Source organism: Catharus ustulatus, chromosome 28, assembly GCF_009819885.2.
Source record: "Catharus ustulatus isolate bCatUst1 chromosome 28, bCatUst1.pri.v2, whole genome shotgun sequence".
Taxonomy (NCBI): Eukaryota; Metazoa; Chordata; class Aves; order Passeriformes; family Turdidae; genus Catharus; species Catharus ustulatus.
Window position 1 is genome coordinate 5,266,125 of NC_046248.1, and position 20,971 is coordinate 5,287,095.

The 20,971-nt window shown below is 47.0% G+C and overlaps 4 protein-coding genes across 5 annotated transcripts; 3 read left to right on the top strand and 1 right to left on the bottom strand.

Annotated features, from left to right (window-relative positions):
* The first annotated feature begins 710 nt into the window (after positions 1–710).
* NKAPD1 (NKAP domain containing 1) lies at positions 711–4,345 on the top strand. The gene is made up of 5 exons (XM_033081708.1): positions 711–938; positions 1,704–1,804; positions 2,109–2,261; positions 2,736–2,789; positions 3,179–4,345. Exons 1-5 carry the CDS (start codon positions 870–872, stop codon positions 3,702–3,704), a joined length of 903 nt encoding a protein of 300 aa, XP_032937599.1. The 5' UTR covers positions 711–869; the 3' UTR covers positions 3,705–4,345.
* A 705-nt stretch (positions 4,346–5,050) lies between these two features.
* SDHD (succinate dehydrogenase complex subunit D) lies at positions 5,051–8,495 on the top strand. 2 transcript variants are annotated; one of them, XM_033081617.2, is made up of 4 exons: positions 5,051–5,128; positions 5,442–5,546; positions 6,527–6,671; positions 7,852–8,495. In XM_033081617.2, the coding sequence occupies exons 1-4, from the start codon at positions 5,083–5,085 to the stop codon at positions 8,015–8,017; spliced, it is 462 nt and encodes a 153-aa protein (XP_032937508.1). In that variant the 5' UTR covers positions 5,051–5,082; the 3' UTR covers positions 8,018–8,495. The 2 variants fall into 2 exon arrangements, with proteins under 2 accessions (XP_032937508.1, XP_032937507.1); XM_033081616.2 differs by lacking the exon at positions 5,051–5,128 and having other exon boundaries at positions 5,379–5,546.
* IL18 (interleukin 18) lies at positions 8,352–17,727 on the bottom strand. Its single transcript, XM_033081614.2, is given in 7 exon segments — positions 8,352–9,616; positions 9,618–9,824; positions 9,933–10,078; positions 11,084–11,221; positions 11,645–11,653; positions 12,277–12,350; positions 13,184–17,727. Coding segments are annotated over 6 exon segments (603 nt in total). The 5' UTR covers positions 12,344–12,350; positions 13,184–17,727; the 3' UTR covers positions 8,352–9,580.
* Positions 14,206–20,541, top strand: TEX12 (testis expressed 12). The gene is made up of 5 exons (XM_033081511.1): positions 14,206–14,220; positions 17,393–17,515; positions 18,027–18,132; positions 18,232–18,283; positions 18,432–20,541. Exons 1-5 carry the CDS (start codon positions 14,206–14,208, stop codon positions 18,574–18,576), a joined length of 441 nt encoding a protein of 146 aa, XP_032937402.1. The 3' UTR covers positions 18,577–20,541.
* Positions 20,542–20,971: the final 430 nt, after the last annotated feature.

The following is a 20,971-nucleotide window of genomic DNA, read 5'->3' on the forward strand; positions in this document are numbered from 1 at the left end:
CCAGCATTCCCCAGCCACCGTGTTTCTGGGAATTTTGGGGATTTTTTTTTTCCCAAAAGGATTTCTTTAGAGCTGCCACCTGCTGTCCCGGCCCATGCTCGGAGCCACGGGGGCAGCGGGGCTGGAACGGGGCCGGACCCGGCGGTACCGGGGAGGTTCGGCTCTGTTTAGGGGAGATCGGGTCCGTCTGGGGGAATTCGGCTCTGTCTGGGGAAATTCGGCTCTGTTTGGGGGAATTCGGGTCTGTTTGGGGGAATTCGGGTCTGTTTGGGGAAATTCGGGTCTGTTTGGGGGAATTCGGCTCTGTCTGGGGAAATTCGGCTCTGTTTGGGGGAATTCGGCTCTGTTTGGGGGAATTCGGCTCTGTTTGGGGGAATTTGGCTCTGTTTGGGGGAGATTGGCTCCTTTTGGGGAGGTTCGGATCCGTCTGGGGCCGTTTGGGTTCCGTTTGGGGGAATTCGGCTCTGTTTGGGGGAGACTGGCTCCGTTTGGAGCGGTTCGGTTCCGTTTAGGGCCGTTCTGCCCCGTTTGGAGCGGTTCTGTTCCGTTTAGAGCCGTTCTGCCCCGTTTGGAGCGGTTCTGCCCCATTTGGAGCGGTTCGGTTCCGTTCGGGCCGCCCGGAGCCCTCCCGGCCCTCACGGCCATGGCGGCGCCGTTGCCCTGGAGACGGCGCCGGAAGCGGCGCGCGCGCGGCCCCGCGCGTTTCCGCGTCCCCCGCCCGGCCCGGCCCGGCCCGGCCGCCGCCACCAACACCGGCACAAACATCGCCTCAAACACCGCCTCAAACACCGCCTCAAACACCGCCAGCAGCGCCTCAAACACCGCCAGCGGCACCGCGCCCGGCACGGGCCCGCGGCAGCGCCCACAGCATGTCCCGCGTGCCCGTGGGGAAGGTGCTGCTGCGCAACGTCATCCGCCACACCGGAGCGCACAACAAGGTGAGGCCCGGGCCCGGCGGGGCCTGCGGGGCCCAGCGGGGCGGCTCGGGGTGTGGGGACATCCCCAGGGGTGCGGGGACATCCCCGGGGGTGCGGGGACATCCCGGTGTGCGGGGACATCCCCGGGGGTGCGGGGACATCCCGGTGTGCGGGGACATCCCGAGGTGCGGGGACATCTCGGTTTGCGGGACATCCCTGGGTCCGGGGACATCACACGGTGATGGGAGGAGCGGCCCCGGACATCCCGGTGCGCTGCTGATCCTCAAACACTGATGCAGAAATAAAAGGAGTTTGGTAAATCGGCCCCATCCGCATCCTCAGGGTGACTTTCGGTTTAACGCTGTTTGTGTCGAGTTCCGTTTAACCCCGTTCCGCTTCCCCGAGTTTAGTTTCGCCCCGTTGTCACCCCAGTGAGGGGATGTGCCTGTCCTTACTTACAAAGCAGCAAATCTTTAATAGGTTTTATTTCATTTGTTGTGCTGTGTGCGTGCTTTTAATTGCATGGAACAATTTGAACTTTGTGTGCACAGGCAGGATTTTCCTGCGGGATTAAGCAACTCCATTAAGTTCAGCAAACTCTTTCGTGACTCATAATTCAGCAGGTCTAACCACCATCGGGAAGTTCTCTTTTGGACACAGAACTGTGTAAATAATCCTTTGTTTGGGGATGGTAGGAGAGATGGCTGTGAGTTTTCATACCAGGAGTGTTGAGGTTGCATGCATTTTCCCTGATGTTTCCTTGTGTTTCCTTTTCTGTGATTTCAGCTTCAGGAAGAGACAGAAATGTGGAAAATAAGGGAATGGGAGAAGCAGACAGAAGAGACTTACTGGAAAAGGCAGAGCAGAATGCTGTCAGACACCTCCAGGTGAGACACACCACAGAAATATTGATTCTGCCTTGGGAAGAGGTGAAAATTAAGGCTGACCATTTGTGTGTTCATGTAGATGTGAGATGCTGGAGGGGCAGGTTAATGAGGGGAGGCTCTGGGGGGGCTCTGGGGGACTCTGAGAGGCTCTGGGGGTGTCTGGGGGGCTCTGGGGGTGTCTGGGGGGCTTTGGGGGTGTCTGAGGGGCTCTGGGGGGGCTCTGGGGGTGGCTGGGGGGCTCTGGGGGTGTCTGGGGGGCTCTGGGGGTGTCTCCCCTCCTGAAGGAGCTGCTCCCTCTCCGCAGCAGTCGCATGCGCAGCGATGGCTTCGACGAGGAGGGGCACAGGAACTGGAAATCCAGGAACCCACAGCTCCTGGACCTGGTGGAAGATGATCTGCTCAGGGCCAGATCCTGGAATAAAAAGCTGTATGAATGTGAAGCCAACATGCCAGACAGGTCTGTGGGGGAATTCCGTGTGCTGTGGTTGTAATTAAAGCATCTTTTTGGAGTCCTGTAGCAAAAAATGGCACATTTCTGTTAGGTGTGTGATGAAATAGAGCTGGAGCTCATTTTCAAAATTAATTACACATACAAACTTCTGCCATGTCACAGAATAACCAAACTGAGCTGTTCTGTGGAGTTTCTAAGCTACATTAAGCAAAATCCCAGCCCTAAGCTTAATAATTATTACTCTGCCCAATAAGCTTTAAAAAACCTCAAGAAACACAAGTCCAGGGTTGTTTTAAAGAAATCTGAGTTGAGCTTTGAGAACATAAGGTGATTAAAATAGCACCAACCAAATCAAATCAGTTCTATTTCCTTCCTCCCTGTCTAAACTCAGATTCATTCTGTGGCTCTGCCTTTTCAGAATTGCATTTTTGTCCTCAAACATGTTGTCTGTTTTTAATGGATGGTTCTGCTTTCTCACAGGTGGGGGCACAGTGGATATAAAGAGCTGTACCCTGAAGAATTTGACACAGACAGGTAAGGCAGACACTCTTACTGATGGATCCAGAATGTGCCTTGGGAATTTTACAAAATGAGTTTTAATTTTTGAACAGAGATCAGCCTTGAAAGCAAAACTTTACTGTTAAAAAACTCAAATCTATTAAGGAGCTGTGAGTCTTAGGAGAATCTTTTGTAGTAATTAAGATATTCATGTTTAGCTGGAGATACCAAAATCTGTGAGTCTGGGAGGTAAATAAATTTTTAAAGTAACCTAGAGTGTGGAAAAACAAGATTTTAAGGCAGAATTAATTATTTTTACTCTACACCCAGCAGAATCATTCTTCTTTCTCAGGCATACAGATTGGATATAAATGAGTTTCATCACTCAGTGGCTTTCAGTTCACCTCCTCCTGTTCTTTTTCCAGTGATCAGCAGGAAGGAGATGAGCAAAATGCTGTCAACGGGAAGAAGAGATCCCACCCAGGGAAGCAAACAGCCCGTGAGTCCCACAAAAGGAAAAAAACCAAGAAATCCCACAAGAAGAAGCAAAAAAAGCGCTCACACAAAAAGAGGAAGAAAAAGAAAAAGGAGCAGGAGAGAACTTCCACAGATTCCTCCCGGGGGGAGAGCGAGGGCTCAGGAGAGGAGACTCCAAGCACCCGGAAAGGAAAACACAAGCGCAAGAAAAAGCCCAGGAAAGTGCCTGCCAAGGAACCTACCTCTTCTTCTGGGCAGGAGAGTGACTTTTCCCATGCAAGCAGCTCCAGCACCAGCAGCTCTGAGGACACTGAATCCGAGGGCAAAAAGGACAAACGGCCCCCGAGGAAGAGAAAGAAGCGGCACAACTCGGCACCGGAGAGGCCAAGTGAGGTGCCAGAGAAGAGGAGCAAGAGGAAGAACTGGAAGGTGGCAGGGGATGAGAAGTCTGAGGACAGCTCTGATGAGGACTGAGGGGTCTGGGTGCAGCTCAGGGCAGGAGGGGGGGACAGAGGCAGGTCTGTCACTCAGCACTGCTCCTGCACTGGTTTACACACACAGGGAGCAGCCCAGCCTGGCTGCAGGACAGCACCTCCATCCTGCCACTGCAATCTTTGGCTGTGATCAGACTGGGGTTTTTTTTGTAAATTGTGTTTGAACAGATTGCTCTCTTGGCTCACCAAAACAATGGCCAGTAGGAGAGAGGACAGGCTGATAAATCAAGCTGGTAACAGAGGAAATGTCACTGTAACCCCCAGGTAGTTTTGTCTCCCATCCTCCACCATGGGGGCGTGCACAGGATCAGCTGGGCACAGAGGGGAGCTGAGGGAATATTCCCATTCCAGCTGAAGGTGCAGGGACTTCCTTAATGGTGAAAAAGCCACCAGCTCATCTGCTTGGTTTAGACTCCTGTCCAGAGCCTGCTGTGGGCTGGCCACTGTGTCTACCTTCCTTCCATCTCTATGGGGATGCTGAAACCATTTGTGCTGCCAGAGAGGCCCTGGTGGGTGTTGTGTCCTGTCTCTGCTCTGCCCAGTGTTACTGGAGAAACTGGTACCAGGCCATTCTCCCTGCAGCAAACAGCCAAGCCTTTTAATAAAATAAATCAGTCCAGATGTGTTTGATGCTTTTGTCATTGTTCTGGAGCAAAGCCCGGGGACAGAGCACAGGGCTGGCAGGCTGGGTGGTGCCTGTGTTCTCCCTGGCTGTTTGTTTCTGCATGACCACACTTGCAGATGAAATCAGGGCACTGGGGAAATGTGTGGGATGATTGTTGTGTCCTGGACAAGCACAAAACAGTGTCAGTGGCCCGAAATCCTCACCCCAAGTTCTGATTACTGTTCCTTTTCCCCCTTCAAATGGAAAGAAAAACGAGATGTTCACGGAGGCGTTTATGGTGTGTACAAAGGCATTTCAGTAGTGAACACACAGGTGAGGAGCACCTGGGCCTGCTGCTGGTCAGAATGATAGAACTAGAGAGAGAATTATTTTTTTTTAGAGAATTTATTTAAGAGAGAATTATAGAACTACAGAACGGTTTGTGCTGGAAGGGAATCCATATTCCAGTTCCATGAGCATTACACCTTCCACCAGGTTGCTCCAGCTTGGCCTTGGGCATTTTTGGCGATGGGGCAGCCACAGCTCCTCGGGGCAGCCGTGCCAGGGCCTGCTCGGAGGGGAGGATTGCTTCCCCAATCCCATCTCCCGCTGCCTCCGGCACTTCCCGGCTGTCCCGTGCGGCGGAAGCGGAAGCGGCAGCGGCAGTGGGAGCGGAAGCGGGATCGGCAGCGGGACCGGAGGCGGAAGCTCGGGCAGCGTTTCCGTGTCCGGGCGCGGTGCCCTTGGAGCGGACATGGCGCTGGCGCTGCTGCGGCCGCGGCCCCGCGGGGCCGCCCTGGGTCAGTGAGGCCGGGACTGCGGGGCGGGCGGGGACCGGGACCCCGGAGGGTGCGGGACCCCTGGGTGCGGGGCTCTGGTGGCCGCGGGATCCCCGGAGGATGCGCGGCTCTGGTGGCTGCGGGATCTCGGAGGATGCAGGATCCCGGAGAGTGCGGGATTCCGGAGGATGCAGGGTCCTAGAGGATGCAGGATCCCTGAGGGTGCGGGATGCCGGAGGGTGCAGGACCCCGGAGGATGCAGGATCCCGGAGGATGAGGGACCCTGGAGGGTGCGGGATCCCCCCTCTCACGCCCACCCCCGTTGTCCCCGCAGCTCTCCTGGGCTCGGCCCTGCTCCGCCGCCCCGCCGCGCTCGGTGCTGCCGCCGCTCGCTGCGCCCCGGCCCGCGAGAGCCACGGCCCGCCCCGCCAGGAACACGGTACGGCCCTGCCCTGTCTGTGTGTCCGTCTGTGTGTCTGTCTGTGTGTGCGGGGTCTCGTTTTCCTTGATCAGGGCTCCTTTTCCTTGCCTGGAACTGCTGGGCGGAGTCCGAGCAGCTGGATCTAGCGCAAGGCATCCTGCACATGGCAGGCGGTGGGATTGGATGATCCTTAAGGTCTGTTCCAACTTCTGAACACTCTGTGATTCAAGAATGTCTTGTAAAGGACCCGATTTTGGCTCGGGTTCTCCAAGGGACCAACAGCAGTGCAGGGATAAAGGACAGAGGTGATGGAGGTGGTACCTGATGGCCATACAGGGATTTTAAACCAAGATGAGCTTTAAGGTCCCTCCCATCCCAAACCAGACTGAGTCTGTCATTTTTCTAGGCGATTTTAAGTGGCAACTGTAACAAAAAGCAGAAGAGATTTACACATGGTACAGTGGTTCTCTTGTTGGGTGTTACAGGTGTTACCAGCAAAGGAAAAAATAATCCTAAATGCCCGTTGATTTAAGGGGAAAGTTGTGAAATGCTGGGTGTTGTTAGGTGGGGCAGTAGCTGTGCAGAGATGTTATTTGTGATAGATAATCGTGGTGTGGTGCCTCAGGCTGTGAGGAGTGTGTGTACCCTCACCTTCAGCAGCGCTGTTCCAGCTCAGTGCACTTTGCCCAAGTCCAAACTTCAGATCCGTTGCTTTCCTTGTCTTGTCACTTTCTCAATGTCTTTTCTCTGTGCCAAAACAAAGGAAAACATTTTTGGTTTAGATGGAGGGATGGTATCTGTGTGTTAGCTGAGCACTTTGAGGGTGTTGCCCTGATAATTTCAGAGTCAGTTCTTGATGGTTTCAGCCTGGCTGATGCTCCTGTTGCGTTTCCAGCATTACTCATGCTGGGTTTTGGTTTGCAAACACTGCAGATTCCAGAGCCATCCCTGCAGCCCTTGGCAGAGGAGCTGCTCCCTGAGAATGTTTCTCCTTGCAGGCAGTTCCAGGGCTGCATCCCTGCACTGGACAGGGGAGCGAGCTGTCAGTGTGCTGCTGCTGGGGCTGCTCCCTGCAGCCTACCTGTGCCCCGGACCGGCCGTGGACTATTCCCTGGCTGCAGCCCTCACCCTGCACGGCCACTGGTAAGCACAGCAGGGCCAGCTCACAGCAAAGAAGGTTTGCTGGCTCCAGAGCTCATCCTGGTCTGGTGTAAAACACCTGGGAAAAGTCCTTGGTCTCCCCGTTCTGTGACAGTTGTGATCTCTGATGAGTTGTCATCGTTTGGTCATCCTTTCTCACGTTGTTCTCTCACTCAGAAAAAGAATCCATAAAAGCTCTGTAGTATCTTAACTTTAGAAGCACTTCCTTGCCCCTGGAAGTGTGGAATCCTGGATGCTTTTAACCTGTGAAAGAACCAGAAAGAGGACAGATTTGGATAAAAATAATATAAAAATATTCTGCCTCTGCACTCTGTACAGTGGCTTTGTACATCTCAGTGGTGATAAGGTCCTGCATAACAAAGAGCTCACAGGAGCTCTTCCACTAAGGAGACCTGGATGAATATTTCCTTTATTCCTGGATGGATGTTTGCTCAGTGTAGTTCTGCTGTCACCCTTAATGAGAGCAGAGGACTAATTAGGAGTGGATCCAGCTATGTGGTTGGCCAGACTGGCAGCATCCACCTTGCTGAGGTTTGGGGGTTCCTTGCCACAAGGATAAAGCAGATTTTCCTGGTACTTTGGGGGTGCCAGGTTTTCTTAAATCTCAGTTCTGCCCTTAGGAGTTTGTGCCAGGGATTCTTGCACCTTCCTTGCTCTGACTGGGAGCTTTTTCCCAAAACAAGCATCCTGTGTCTCGTGTTGCTGGGTAGTTCAAATCTGGATAGGAATTCTCTTCCAGATGTAGAAAAAACTGAAAATATGCTGATTTCTTTGGTTGCCACTCTTGTAATCTAAGTGCATACCAAAGAATCTTCTGTGTCTTTGTGACAGTGGCTGCTCCCAGGTATTTCCTTGGTTTTGCTCTTTTCCAGTCCTTGGAAGTCAGATCAGAAGGCAGATTCCAAGGATTCTGTTTTCTGGAGAGCTGTGGTCAGCGCTTGGTTTTCCCAAGAAAACTCTGAACCAATCTGTGTATTTTCAATGGAACCTGTGGAATGTTTTGCTTTGTTTTTGAAATAGATTCATCCTGTTTCTGAGTGGGAACTGAGCATTCTTCAGAAATGGCAGCAGGGGGAAAGAGCGAGTTGGTAGAACGGGCACACGGAGCGGATGGATTGCAGTGAGTGAACTGTGCTGATCTGAGCTTTTCTCTCTTGTTCAGGGGTCTGGGCCAGGTAATTACTGATTATGTGCATGGAGATGTGCCCAATAAAGCTGCCAACATGGGGCTGTATGTCCTGTCTGCCCTGACCTTCGCTGGCCTCTGCCACTTCAACTACCATGACGTGGGCATCTGCAAGGCTGTGGCCATGCTCTGGAGCCTCTGAGCAGCCCCAGCCCTGGCACACAGCATTCTCCTCTGCTGCCTCTGCTTCATCAGCTTGTGAGCAACATCCTGCACAGCCAAGGAACAGCCAAGGGTCCCCAGTGAGCCTGCAGGGGGCTCACAGCTAGTTCAGAATATGTAGAGAAAAAAAAAAACTGATTTCAAACCAGATTTAACTGGAAAATGCCCAGTGAGAGTGAGAGGATTCAAACTGCACTGTAAATTGGGGTGGATGAATTCCATCAGTGGCAGACTTGCATAGCTAAAGGGAACTCCCCTTGTAATAGCAACTTTAATAGGTGTTTTTCTAACTGTTGGTTGGTTTCTTGTTCTGTAAAACGAGTTTGACTTGTGGAGAACCGAACTGCTGCTTCTGACATCAGTGTGAGGCACACCCTGTAACTCTTTGGACCCTGGGAGTTGATGTAGAAAAGGGAATACTTTTTTTCTTAATCCATGCAATAAAGAATTTACAGAAATTTTGTGTGTGCTTCTGAACCATTCTTACTGATTTTGGGTTGCCTAAAATGTTTTCTCTGCAGGTAGGTCTGCCCTGCCTCACTTCATAAAACACAGAATATTTGTATGAATTAACACTTAGAGGTGACTTAGACTTGACTTAATACAAGAATAATTAATGTCCTTTGAAAAATACAAGGATTGACATAGAATAAAAATACTTTTGCAGGTTTGACTTTAGGAACATTTGACTTTCAAGGATTTTATGTTTTATTTTCTAAATATTCTGGTCTGTGTTGTCCTGTGTCAAAAGACAACGAAGAGGAGGCTGAGAGAATGTTCTGTTCTTTTAGGGGATTTTAGTGGGGAACTGAGATTGTGGTTTTTAACTTTGTGCTTCATCCTGTCTTGACTTTCACAGTGCTAAGAAGTGGAAAACTCTTTCCACATTCTCATGGTACTTGTGTGGGCATATTAATAGAGGAAGAGAATTTGTGTTACATCAGGGATTGTGCAATGGACAGAACGCCCAAGGATTCTGCAAGACTTTCTGATTTTTATCAAGTATGGATTGGAAATGTTGTTTATGAACAAAAGCAGGTAGCTGCAGCAAAGCTGGCCAAGGTTTTGTAAGTGCTGTGGTCAGAGCAGAGCTGTGTATTTGTGGTGGTTTTTAATGCCTACATTTGTTATTTTTTCCCATTGCTGAGGCATGGCTAAGTCCCTCTGAGGGTCTCTCATGGAGAGTCTGAGCTTTCCTCACACAGCCTGTGCTGTTTAAAGAGAAATTCATTATCTGAGAGTTTTGGGAGTGTGAAAGTCCAGACCTAATTCAAAAGCTGTTTGGTCAACAGGCATTAAAGATTTTGGGGATCAGATTCTACAGGACTATATAGACATGCACATTCTTCTTTCTTCAGTGTGTAATTCTCTTCTGTCTGACTGAAAACACTCTTGGCTTTTTTGCCAAGAACTTGCATTTATTTTTTTAATAAGTAACTGACAGTAGTTAAAACATAAAACTGACATATTTTGAATAAAGAAAGACTAAAGTTTCTTTTATAAAAAAAAACAATCTGTACTTTAAAACTGTTGAAGTGTTCCATCATAAGTTGTGATTTTCATTGACTGAAGTTACATAAACTCATCTTCATGGTTTCATCCACTTCATCTTTTGGCAGTTTCTTTAGGATTAATTTTCTCAAGTAGCCTTCTTCCTGAAAGGCCAAGAACATCCCTCGTTCCAGTGAGTATTCAAACTTAAATGCTGTGGAGGAGCAAGATGTAAATGTCTTTTTGAAAAAGATGATGTTGCTTTCCCCAGGAATTTCTTTGGGAACTTCTCCTTCCTGAGGAAGGAAAAAGGGAGCAGGTTAATCCCAGCACAAGCCCTGAGCAGTTTTATTCCAGCTCTGAGCTGGATTTGTACAGATGAGGAGAGGGGTGCACATCCTTACCTTGAATCTAACGATCATTTCTCCACCTTCCCTCTCACAGCACATGTAATAACTTTTGTTTTCCACTTGGACACTGAAGGCCACGGGCAGCCCTGCTAAGGGTGTGGTGGTTTTGTAGATGTGAATGCTGAAATGCATCCCTTTGCCTGGAAAGAGATGGATTATTGTGGATAACCTGCTCAAGGGCAGCTGCAACAACTGAAACAGGGATGTTTTACCATCCCCTGGCAACTCTGCCTGTCCTGCCAGGTTATTGAATCCAGGGATGTTTTACCATCCCTCTGCCTGTCCTGCCAGGTTATTGAATTCAGGGATGTTTTACCATCCCTCTGCCTGTCCTGCCAGGTTATTGAATTCAGGGATGTTTTACCATCCCCTGGCAACTCTGCCTGTCCTGCCAGGTTATTTAATCCAGGGATGTTTTACCATCCCTCTGCCTGTCCTGCCAGGTTATTGAATTCAGGGATGTTTTACCATCCCCTGGCAACTCTGCCTCTCCTGCCAGGTTATTTAATCCAGGGATGTTTTACCATCCCTCTGCCTGTCCTGCCAGGTTATTTTTTCCTGACAAGAGCCAGAATTTGAATTTTTATGGCTCTGGTTGTGCTCTGCTCAGCACCAAAGCAGCTGAGGTCACCAGGGAGGGTGGGGAGGGCTCACCCCCTCTGTGTGCCTGCAGAAAGGGACACTGGCACCTGGAAGTGGCTACCTGTAAATCAGAGCATGGCTGCTTATAGATGATCCAGAAAGCAACTGCTGAAGTATCCCAAAAAGCCAAAACTTTAAAGTTTATAGCTAATATTATCAGAAGAAAGTAAGACCTTTTAGTGCTAGTACATTGTTTAAATTTTAAAATTGTTTTTTTGTAATCCAGCATTTTAAAAAGGGGGGAATTAAAAATTTTGTGATCAGAGCCAAGCAAAAATCTTAACAGCCCTTTCTGTGCATGTGACACCTGCAGGCTTTGCTCTGCCCCAGAAATCTCATCCATCACCAATGCCCAAGGCACAAAATTCTGCTCTCAGCTTCGTTTCATTCTTCCAAATGAAGTTTTAATTATTCTCAGTGCCATCACCGAGTGGATGATTAGAACCAAAGCCCCTCCAGGATGAAGCAGCAGAGCAGTGGTGATGGTTTCTGTTTGGAATTACCAGATTGCATCTCCTGGTCTGTGACATCCTCGAAGGCTGCCAGGTTCAGGTCAGGGCGCACCACGAGCAGCTGGCTGTTGATGTTCCTCAGCACTCGGTGCAGAATCTTCTCCTTGCACAGGGCATCACACTCCAGCTCTGCAGGGGTGGGCAAACACAAATATTCACATTTTATCTCCTCAGATCAGTTTGCTGTCAGCTTGTCACGTGTAAGGAGTTCTTAGAATAGCATCAAAGTAAAGGAAGGCCACATCATCTTTTACACCTCTGCCTGAAGCAGGTTTCCCAGAATACAAAAGTTTATTTATACAAGCAAAAAAAGCTGCTGTGTTTGTCAGTGAGAATTCAGAGCACCAGTTCTCTTTTGCCCAACAAAGTGCATTGAAAGGTGCTGTCAGAGAAGGCACTGCCCTGTGTCTCATGAGGAATTAAAGCAACATCAGCAGCAGAAGGAGCAGTGAGTGTAGCTCTGGATTTTTTTCTCAGTTTGAAACTTGTCCTCTCTGGATTAGTGAGTGTGAAATGAGTAAGAAAATCGTAAAAGATGAGTTCTCAGCTTACCATCGTCGTCTTGGTTCCAAGTGAGCAGTGAAAAAAAGGAAAGAAAAACAACATTAAGCTCTGCCCCCACAGAAGAAGTCACTTTGTGCCCAGCAGCCACCTACGAGTTCCCACAGCCCTGTGCCACCAAGGCAGAGCTGCTGTCACTACAGACAGGGTTTATCTGGAGCACAGCAAATGAAACCCAGTCATTTGAGAACTGGAGTCACCACCAAACCAGAGGCATTCAAAATGCTTGGTTAGGGTTATTTAAAAGGGTGAGAATGTCATTCTAAGCCTAAAACTGAGGAATGACCACATGCAAATTTTTGGTTTTACTGGTGCCTTTAAGTGAGCAAAAGGACAAGAAGAAATCATTACAAATTGCTTTTAAAGAACAAATGTTTTCTAACTGGCTTTTTTCCATAATACTGGAAATTACTCATTCACTCCAAGTCCACCCCCCAGTATCCCAACGTTTCTGAGTGTCCTTTCCCAGAATATTCCATATGCCCTTTCCCAGCAAATATTCCCTGACTCAGATACTTGGCACACCACTTAAAACTGAAGTTTATGGGAAAGTTAGGTTTAACACAAAGGAGTTGTGTTGAATCAGTATTCAAACAGAAAAGGTTATTAAATGCTCTAATTACCATCAAAATAGAGGCAGAAATTTTTCCCAAGTTCTACTGCACGCACCAGAATCTCTTCAGCGCTCATCTTCACCCTGCCCCCAGCACAGGGAGAGGAATCAGAGTTCAGCTCCGTGTTCTTACCCCAGGAAGGGATAAATAAATGCTCAGTCTGCACTGACTGATCTTACCAGACTCCCCCTAGAAAAGCATGAGCTTCCAAAATACCCACAAGTTAGAATCCATTCTGACTGCCCCTAGAAAGGCCATCCCTTGCACTAAAGATAATAAATGTCTTAAAACCGGATGAACAATTGGGATTTGATTGTGCAATCAAAATACCCAGATCACTCCAAAGCTTTTTCACCAGTTGAAAATTACTTTTTATACAAAATTGAGCAATATCACAGTAAGTAAACATGCACACCCAGAGGGATTAGGGTGGGAAATCACCGTGGTTTTCTTTGTCCCTCTAGCAAAGCATTTTGAGGAAAGTATTTGAGAGTGATTTTTTTTTCTCTTTCTATTTGTATTTGATATGTTTTTTATCTAATTGTAGCTGTGCAGTCTCCCAGCAGCATCTTTGATTGCAAACATGCACATCCAGGCCCTGGAAACAAAACACAACACCCATCCATGCAGGTCTCGATCTTAGCACATCAACCACAAACCTGCTGCTCTAAAGCCCAGGGGCAAGCACGGGCAAGACTTTTGACAGAGGATTGAAGCAAAAAGTGGCCCTTGCTTTAATGGGTGAAACAAAATGCCTGCCATCTTCCCTTAATCACAGAATCAAAAAGCTTGGGAAAGACCTCCAGGATCACCAAGCCCAACCTCGAGTAGTGAAAGGTGGTTATTTACCGAGGACCTTTGAAAGGAACAGCAGAAGCTCTGGGTGCCTCTGAGTGTCAGACGTGGAATGACTCACCCTGAGAAAGCAGAGGGATGCGGGCCGGGAGCAGAGGCGGCTCTGGGTGTCCCTGACGCCTCTCGGTGTCCTTTGTGCCTCTCGGTGTCCCTTCTGGCTCTGGGTGTCCCTTCTTCCTCTCAGTGTCTCTTCTTCCTCTCGGTGTCCCTTGTGCCTCTCGGTGTCCTTTGTGCCTCTCAGTGTCCCTTCTGCCTCTCGGTGTCCCTTCTGGCTCTGGGTGTCCCTTCTTCCTCTCAGTGTCCCTTCTGGCTCTGGGTATCCCCTCTTCCTCTCAGTGTCCCTTCTGCCTCTCGGTGTCCCTTCTGCCTCTCAGTGTCCCTTCTGCCTCTCGGTGTCCGTTCTGGTTCTTCGGGAAGTGCAGCAGAGCGATGGGAGCCGGGAGAAGCTCAGGATGCACAGCAGGAGCAGAGGTGGCTCTCGGTGTCGTTTGTGGCTCTCGGTGCTCCTTTATAGCTCTAGGTGCTCCTTTGTGGCTCTCGGTGCTCCTTTGTAGCTCTCGGTGCTCCTTTGTGGCTCTCGGTGCTCCTTTATAGCTCTCGGTGTCCTTTGTAGCTCTCGGTGCTCGTTTGTGGCTCTTCAGGAGCTGCAGCCCAGTGATAGGAGCCGGGAGAAGCGCAGCCGCCGCTCTGCCTGAGTCACGAGCGGGGCTGTGCCAGGATCGGGGCTGTACCGAGATAGCCCGGGTCAGGATCGGAGGATAGGGGCTGTACCGAGACAGCCCGGGTCAGGATCGGAGGATAGGGGCTGTACCGAGATAGCCCGGGTCAGGATCGGAGGATAGGGGCTGTACCGAGACAGCCCGGGTCAGGATCGGAGGATAGGGACTGTACCGAGATAGCCCGGGTCAGGAACGGAGCTGTGCCCGGGAGCCCGGTGAGGATCGGAGCTGTGCCCCGCAGCCCGGTGAGAGCCCGGTGAGAGCCCGGTGAGGATCGGAGCTGTGCTCGGTAACCCGGTGAGAGCCCAGTGAGGACCGGAGCTATGCCCGGTAACCCGGTGAGAGCCCGGTGAGGACCGGAGCTATGCCCGGTAACCCGGTGAGAGCCCGGTGAGAGCCCGGTCGGAGCCCGGTGAGAGCCCGGTGAGAGCCCGGTGAGAGCCCCGCCGCCGCCGGGGATGCCCCAGCCGGAGGGAAGCGAGCGCAGCCGCGGCAATGCCGGGAGGAGCTATATAGCCGAAATGGGGACGCTTTCCCAAGGTCTCTGCCTACGTCCGCATTTCTCGCTCGGCATTTCCCCTCCTGGCTGCAGGAGCCAGCGCCTATGCAAATCTGGGGTTACGAGGGTGCCGCTCGGTGTCACGCTGATGTCAGCGCGCTCGTCCTGCTGCTCCAGCAGCTTCTCCTGCCAAGAGCTGACGGCAGCTTCGAGGCAGGGGATGCCCGTGCCCGTCCGGCTTCCCCTTCTGTTCCTGCCTGGCTTTGGTGTGGAAATCAGCGCTGCTGGTGCTCGGGGCAGCAGTGCCCAGAATGCCGGAGTGTCACCAAGCTGTATGTGCCACCCTCGGGGTGGTGACAGCAGCACAGGCTGGGATGCAGGGGTGGGGCACTCCCTAAATCCAGGGCAGTGAGGATTTCCCAATTTCTTACACCTCCATGCCTGGATTTGCTGTTTCTGGCGCTGGTCAGAAGTTCGGGCACTCAGCCCTGCAGCTTGCTGGGTAAATAGTAGAGCTCCAAGTGGTGAGGATGATAAAAAAGCCCCAAATCCCCACATCAAACCAAAGCCAGGTTCCCAAGATTTTCTCTCAGCTGTTCACATGCCTTTTACTGCTCTTGGAGGTAAAAAATCCCCCAAAGTTCATAGGGAATGCTTTACTATCTGTATGATAAACATGAGGAAGTGGTTTTGGGATTAAAAGCTCATCTTTCAACTTTATTTGAAATGATGAAAATTAAAACTCTGCCTCTTTTTTAATAACCCTGGATTTTGGCTGGTTTAGCCAAACATCTTTTTTCAAAAGTGAATGCTGTACTAATAATTTATCATTTAAGTTTAAATATTTATTTTGTATTCCTGTTGGCACTAATATTTTTGGCCTATTGATATTCCATACAAAGATATCAGGAAGGAGGGCTTGGTCTTTCATATTAGCCTTTGAGCCTTAAAATTCAATTAGTTCATGAACACATTGAATCAAAAGCATTCCCTTGTGTTTTGTTCACATATTTGCATTTTTCAGAAGCAGATCTAATTCATACAATAGCTTTTGTGGTACAGTTCAAACTTCAATTTCTCCTGGAATTTAATATCTCCAGTCTTAGAGGAACTGCAACTACTTTTAGAGTAATGGCTTAGATAATTTTGCTCCAATTTAAAAGGAACTGGAACTCCAGTAAGAGTGAAATCTATCCCCTTAAATAATTTTCTTTTAATGTTACTTTTAGTCTGAGTTTTATTCATGGACTATCATATCCACAAAATAATGGAAATTAAAATTTAGATATTTCATTTGTTTTACTTCAGGTGGTCTGTTAATAAAGCCTATTAATGGTGATACGATTAAATAAACACATTACAAACATTTTCCTAGCATGTTCTGTTTCTTAATATTCAGATAGCAATCCTAATAACATAATTATTATGAACTATCTGATAATTAAATGAAATGGGCCATGGCAGCTCACTAAAAGTTGTTTCTACTTTGAGGAAGTGTTTAGTTCTTCTTTCAGCAGTTTGATTGCTCATGCTGATATTTTAATTTCCCATTTGGATGATGTATGTGAGATTCAGGTCCTTTCTTCTCTTCACAACAGAAGAGAGAGAAAAATAAAGAAAAGGGGGATAAAGGAAAAAATAGAACAAAACAAGCCAGAGGCAAACTTTCCATAACATCACATACCATAACTGATTATAAGATATGTAAAATAGCATACCATAACGTAAGTCACATACTATGGCATAACACGAACATAAATTCAGATTTTGGCATGATTAACTTCACTGCAGTGAACAAAAACACCATTTAGGAAAGCAGTGACTTGCTGGCTGTTTAATCTCTTTGAATGCTGAAATTTCTCTCCTGAATTGTTGCCTCCTGCTCATTCCTTTTACAGAGGAGCCGCGGGGTGACTCCGCCACTTGGTGACACCAAATTGTCACCTACAGAAGTGAAACACAACCCCGGAAAAACAGAGTTTTTATTCTCCATTCTTAAGAGAGAGAGAGGAAAAAACAGTGTTGGCAGTCGTGTGTTGTGGTGTCACTCATTTTAGTGTTATTCATTTTAGTGCTGTTAGCATTTTAGTGCTGTTAGCATTTTAGTGTCATTACTCATTTTAGTCTGTTACTCATTTCAGTGTTACTCATTTTAGTGCATGGTCTCTCTGAATGCCCTCATTTCTGGCTCGTGTTTTGAGGCAGATCCATCGAGCGTGAAACGCATTGCAAGGATTTCGCTTTGACGGGAAAGCTTTGATAAACTGTGCAAATCTTTAATTAATGAGTGGATCCGCCGGGGCCCGAGCCGCTGCCCGGCCCTCAGGGCACACCTCGGGCCGCTCCTGCTCCGAGTGCCAGCCCTGAGGGGAACGAGTGTCCCTTGATTCTCATCCCTTGTCCCTTCATTCTCATCCCTTGTCCCTTGTTTTTGGTCCCTTGTCCCTTGTTTTTGGTCCCTTGTTTCTCGTCCCTTGTCACTTTTCCCTTGTCCCCTCGGGCGCTCCCCTCAGGCCCGCAGGGGAGGCCGCGGGCCGGGCTCGGTGCTGGGCGGATCGGTGCCCTCGGGCTCTGGGGGTGATAAAGGATAAAAGGGACAAAGGGATAAATCACTCGGATACCGGGTTAGGGCTGGACAAAAAGGGATAAATCCCCTCAGATATCAGGTTCAGGCTGGACAAAGGGATAAATCACTCGGATACCGGGTTAGGGCTGGACCAAGGGATAAACCCCTCGGATATCGGGTTCGGGCTGGACAAAAAGGGATAAATCTCAGATATCGGGTTCGGGCTGGACAAAAAGGGATAAATCTCAGATATCGGGTTCGGGCTGGACAAAGGGATAAATCTCAGATATCGGGTTCGAGCTGGACAAAAAGGGATAAATCTCAGATATCGGGTTCGGGCTGGACAAAAAGGGATAAATCCCTTTAGATACTGGGTTCGGGCTGTACAAAGTGATAAACCCCTCGGTTCAGGGCTCCCTGCCATTCCCCGGCTTTGGGCACTGTTCCCCCGTGAGGGGAGAGCCCTGGCAGCTGCAGGTGTGACAGGTTTTTGATTTAAACCTTGTCCCCAGCGTGGCCGCTCAGCAAACACCGCGTTTCCGTGAGGCTGCCATGGCCAGCAGCTCGCAAAAAGCAGAAAAGGAGAGAAATAAAAGCAAAAAGACGGAGGTGAGTGGGGCTGACCCCCCGTCCCGTGTCCTCCTCTGAAGGTACAGACATCCATCCTTCAGGGCTTTGGGGGAACAGAAATAACTTTTTTTTGTGAGAGGAAGCCACAGTTTCTACAAGGGCTTGAAGCCCAATAAAATTGGGTAAGCACTGAGATGTATTTACGTAGAAATTCTTGAGCTTCTGAAGTCCACCAGCTTTTACTGAGATATATATATTTCAAGATATATATATATTTCATGTATCTGCAGATATACTACATATATCAGTACATAAATATAAATAAGTGTGTAGATATAAATAAATAAATGTGTATATGTACAGAGATCTCAATCTAGCACTTCCCACCCACTCCCCAAGATGCTCACATTGCTGTGAACCCACTTGCATTTACTCCAAAAACACCCTCAAGATCTTTTTAAACCTCTTCTTTCTCTCAGCTAAACTCTTTGCAAAGCTTGTTTTAAATCCTAGAACTTGTATTTTTTTTCCTAATGTGCTCTGCTGTTAGAAGGAAGCTTCAGAAAATCCTCACTTGTCTGACAAAACAGATTTGGCTCCTTCTGAGGACTCACAATCCCTTTCCAAGACTGAACCACTGGAAGAGATTTTAAATGGTGATTTAAATAAACTGTCAGTAAGTATGGAATGACCTAATTTCATGGTGAGATTCATCCAAATGTTTAAATGATTTTTTTTCTTTTCTCTCTTAACAGAGGCGAGCGAAGAAATTATTAACTTGTTATCAAAATATGCTCACCTTGTATGGCAAGTAAACTTGGTGCTGTTTGCACAGCAATTTTAAAATTCTCTAGATAAGATGGGTGGGTGGCTTCAGCTTAGGGAAAAAGTGAGAAAGTTAATGGCATTAACATTGACTACATTGGCATTTTAACTACAGATTTCTTCACTTTAGTACAAGAACAGCTTTGGATTCTTCTCATGTCCAGGAACTTGATGAGATCTTAAAAGAAGCCAGGGCCTTAGAAAACAACTTAAAGCAGAAGAGGGAGATGCTGAAAGAGAGACTAACTTTCATTGCCAATACTCTGCAAAGATAAAGCAGTTTGTTGGAGAAATGTTTGTGTCTGAAAACAAACTGAGAAGAGTGTTGAGATGTCTGTTTCTTGTATAAATATTTAGCTGTTTCAGGAAACTTCCAACAAGTTAAGCAGCTACTTTGTGGTTAAATACATAGTGTAATCAGTAAAAACAATTCTGAATATCTGTTTTAAATCCTGGGACTCAAGGGATTAAGACATTAAGCCATGTTAATAAGTTAAACATAGAAAAAAAAAATTCTGTGAAATAGAAATTTATGATGTACGTGGAAAGTGACCTCAGATTATTTCATGTTAACCATTTTCTGGTTATGGTTTGTTCTGGTTTTTTTTTTTCCTTTCTACTTTAAAAACGTTTTTGTGCTAAAATCTTAGTAGAATCTACTTGCCATGTTATTTCCATTTTGCCTCAGAATGTTAACAGGCTGAAAATAGATCAGCTTAGAAATAAGAGAGTTCTATAAAGAACTTTGAGGAAGTATAAAACCTTCATTTCAAATGCATTGTCATACTGGTACATGTGTTACATTTCACGGCCATGTTGATATAAAACACAACCAAAGCTTTGCTGTTGATGTCAATAAAGAACTAGATAATGTTAACATGATCTAGAATTACAGTGGTATTTTGTTACCTGGCTAAATGAGCAGTGTTTGCTGACACTCAGTTTTTCTGAGAGCACTGAGCCCTTTTTCTTTCTTGTCATTAAAAAAAAAAAGATAAAACAAGGAATGTACAAAGCATCACTTGTACAAAGTGTGGGGCTTCTGTAATAAAGAGAAATGCTGGAACAAGATACATTTCCATCTTTACCCCAGCAGTGTGCAGATTTCCTCCTGAAATCCTCTCAGACCTAATCCACCTCCTTTCCCCCTTTCCTGAGCTCAGCCCAGCGTGCTCCGTGTCACAGCAACATGATTTAAAGCAAAGAACGAGAGGAACTGGACATGTAGGGTGAGATTTAGATCCCTAAAGATGCAGATATGTCCTTAGCAGGATTTTCAAAGGGCCTAAGCGTGCTGTAAGCGCCTTACACGCTTAGGAATTTTGGAAAATCCCATAAGGTGCCTATCTGCATCTTTAGCATCCTAAGACTTTCCAAAGTCTCACCACTGCCCTGCCATCATATTTAGCAGGCTCCTGGTTTTCCCCTGATACTCTCACACTTCTCTTTATACAGAGAAACGTGAGAGAAAAGGAGAAGATTTAGGAAGTGACATTTTGTAAAATAATGTGTTTGTAAAATCTACACTCATCTGTAGTGATGACACAACCCAGAGTTTCAAAATGACATACAGCAAGGGCCTGAACTCACTTACCCATAGTTATTTGTGAATAATAAAGAGAAGTTCCACAAATTGAATTGCTGAGGAACATTTGCCTGTTAGTGCATGTTAGCTGTTCGTGCTTGAGGAAATTGTGCAGCTTTTTTAGATTCTCTGGATTTGGATTATCTCAGTTTAGTTTATGTGGCCAATATATCCAACTATTATTAAATGTCAGAACTGAGATTTTGGGATATAATAATTTCATAAGTTTTTTCCCTTAGGGGATCAAGTGTTCCTGTTGCAGCACTTTGCTCTATTTAAAAACTTCCTATAATCCAACAAAAATGAGTAAAACTCCACTGTTTAAAACACTGAAAATGCTTAGTGCATTTCAATCCAAGATATATTCTCAGAATGATGACTCTTGGTTCTTTACAGTGATTTCTTACACAGTTGGTTGTCATTCCAATTAATAACATTTAACAGAGTGACATCTCTGAGATAATAAGAGGAATTTAGAATTTGAGAAGATGTTGAAAGTAAAGTCAGTGAGTATGGCCACAGTAACTGAGGTGAGCTTATGAACAGTGTAGTTATAATTATTACATTTTTAAAGTTACTAAGGGCAACACAGCTTCTGGTTTTGCTGCACAAATATAGATGAGTATATATATATAAATAAGGTAAAATGAATTAAATACCTATTTTTAGATATGAATATTTGGATTTAGATTTCAATATAAAGCCAGAGCAACACAGCTTCTGGTTTTGCTGCATGAATATAGGTGAAGATATATATATATATATAAAATAAGTAAAATTAATTAAATATCTATTGTCTAGAGGTAAGGCTTGAAGTGGTGAGTTCGGAAAGTCCATTGAAAATCAGCCAGCCTCTCCTCTTGTGAAGTGAACCAATATTTCAGCAATGGAAATACATTGATCATCCATTGATCTCTCCCTGTTTAAAGGGAGCTTTCCATAATTCTTGTGCTGAAATACAGAGCACTTTCCTGCTGGCTGCTCTTTAGTGTTCCACTCAGTATTTCAATATATGGACACGCTCATTGCACACTATTTTCCTTCTAAACCATTAAAAAATTCAAGTTTATCACTGTGCTGTTTGA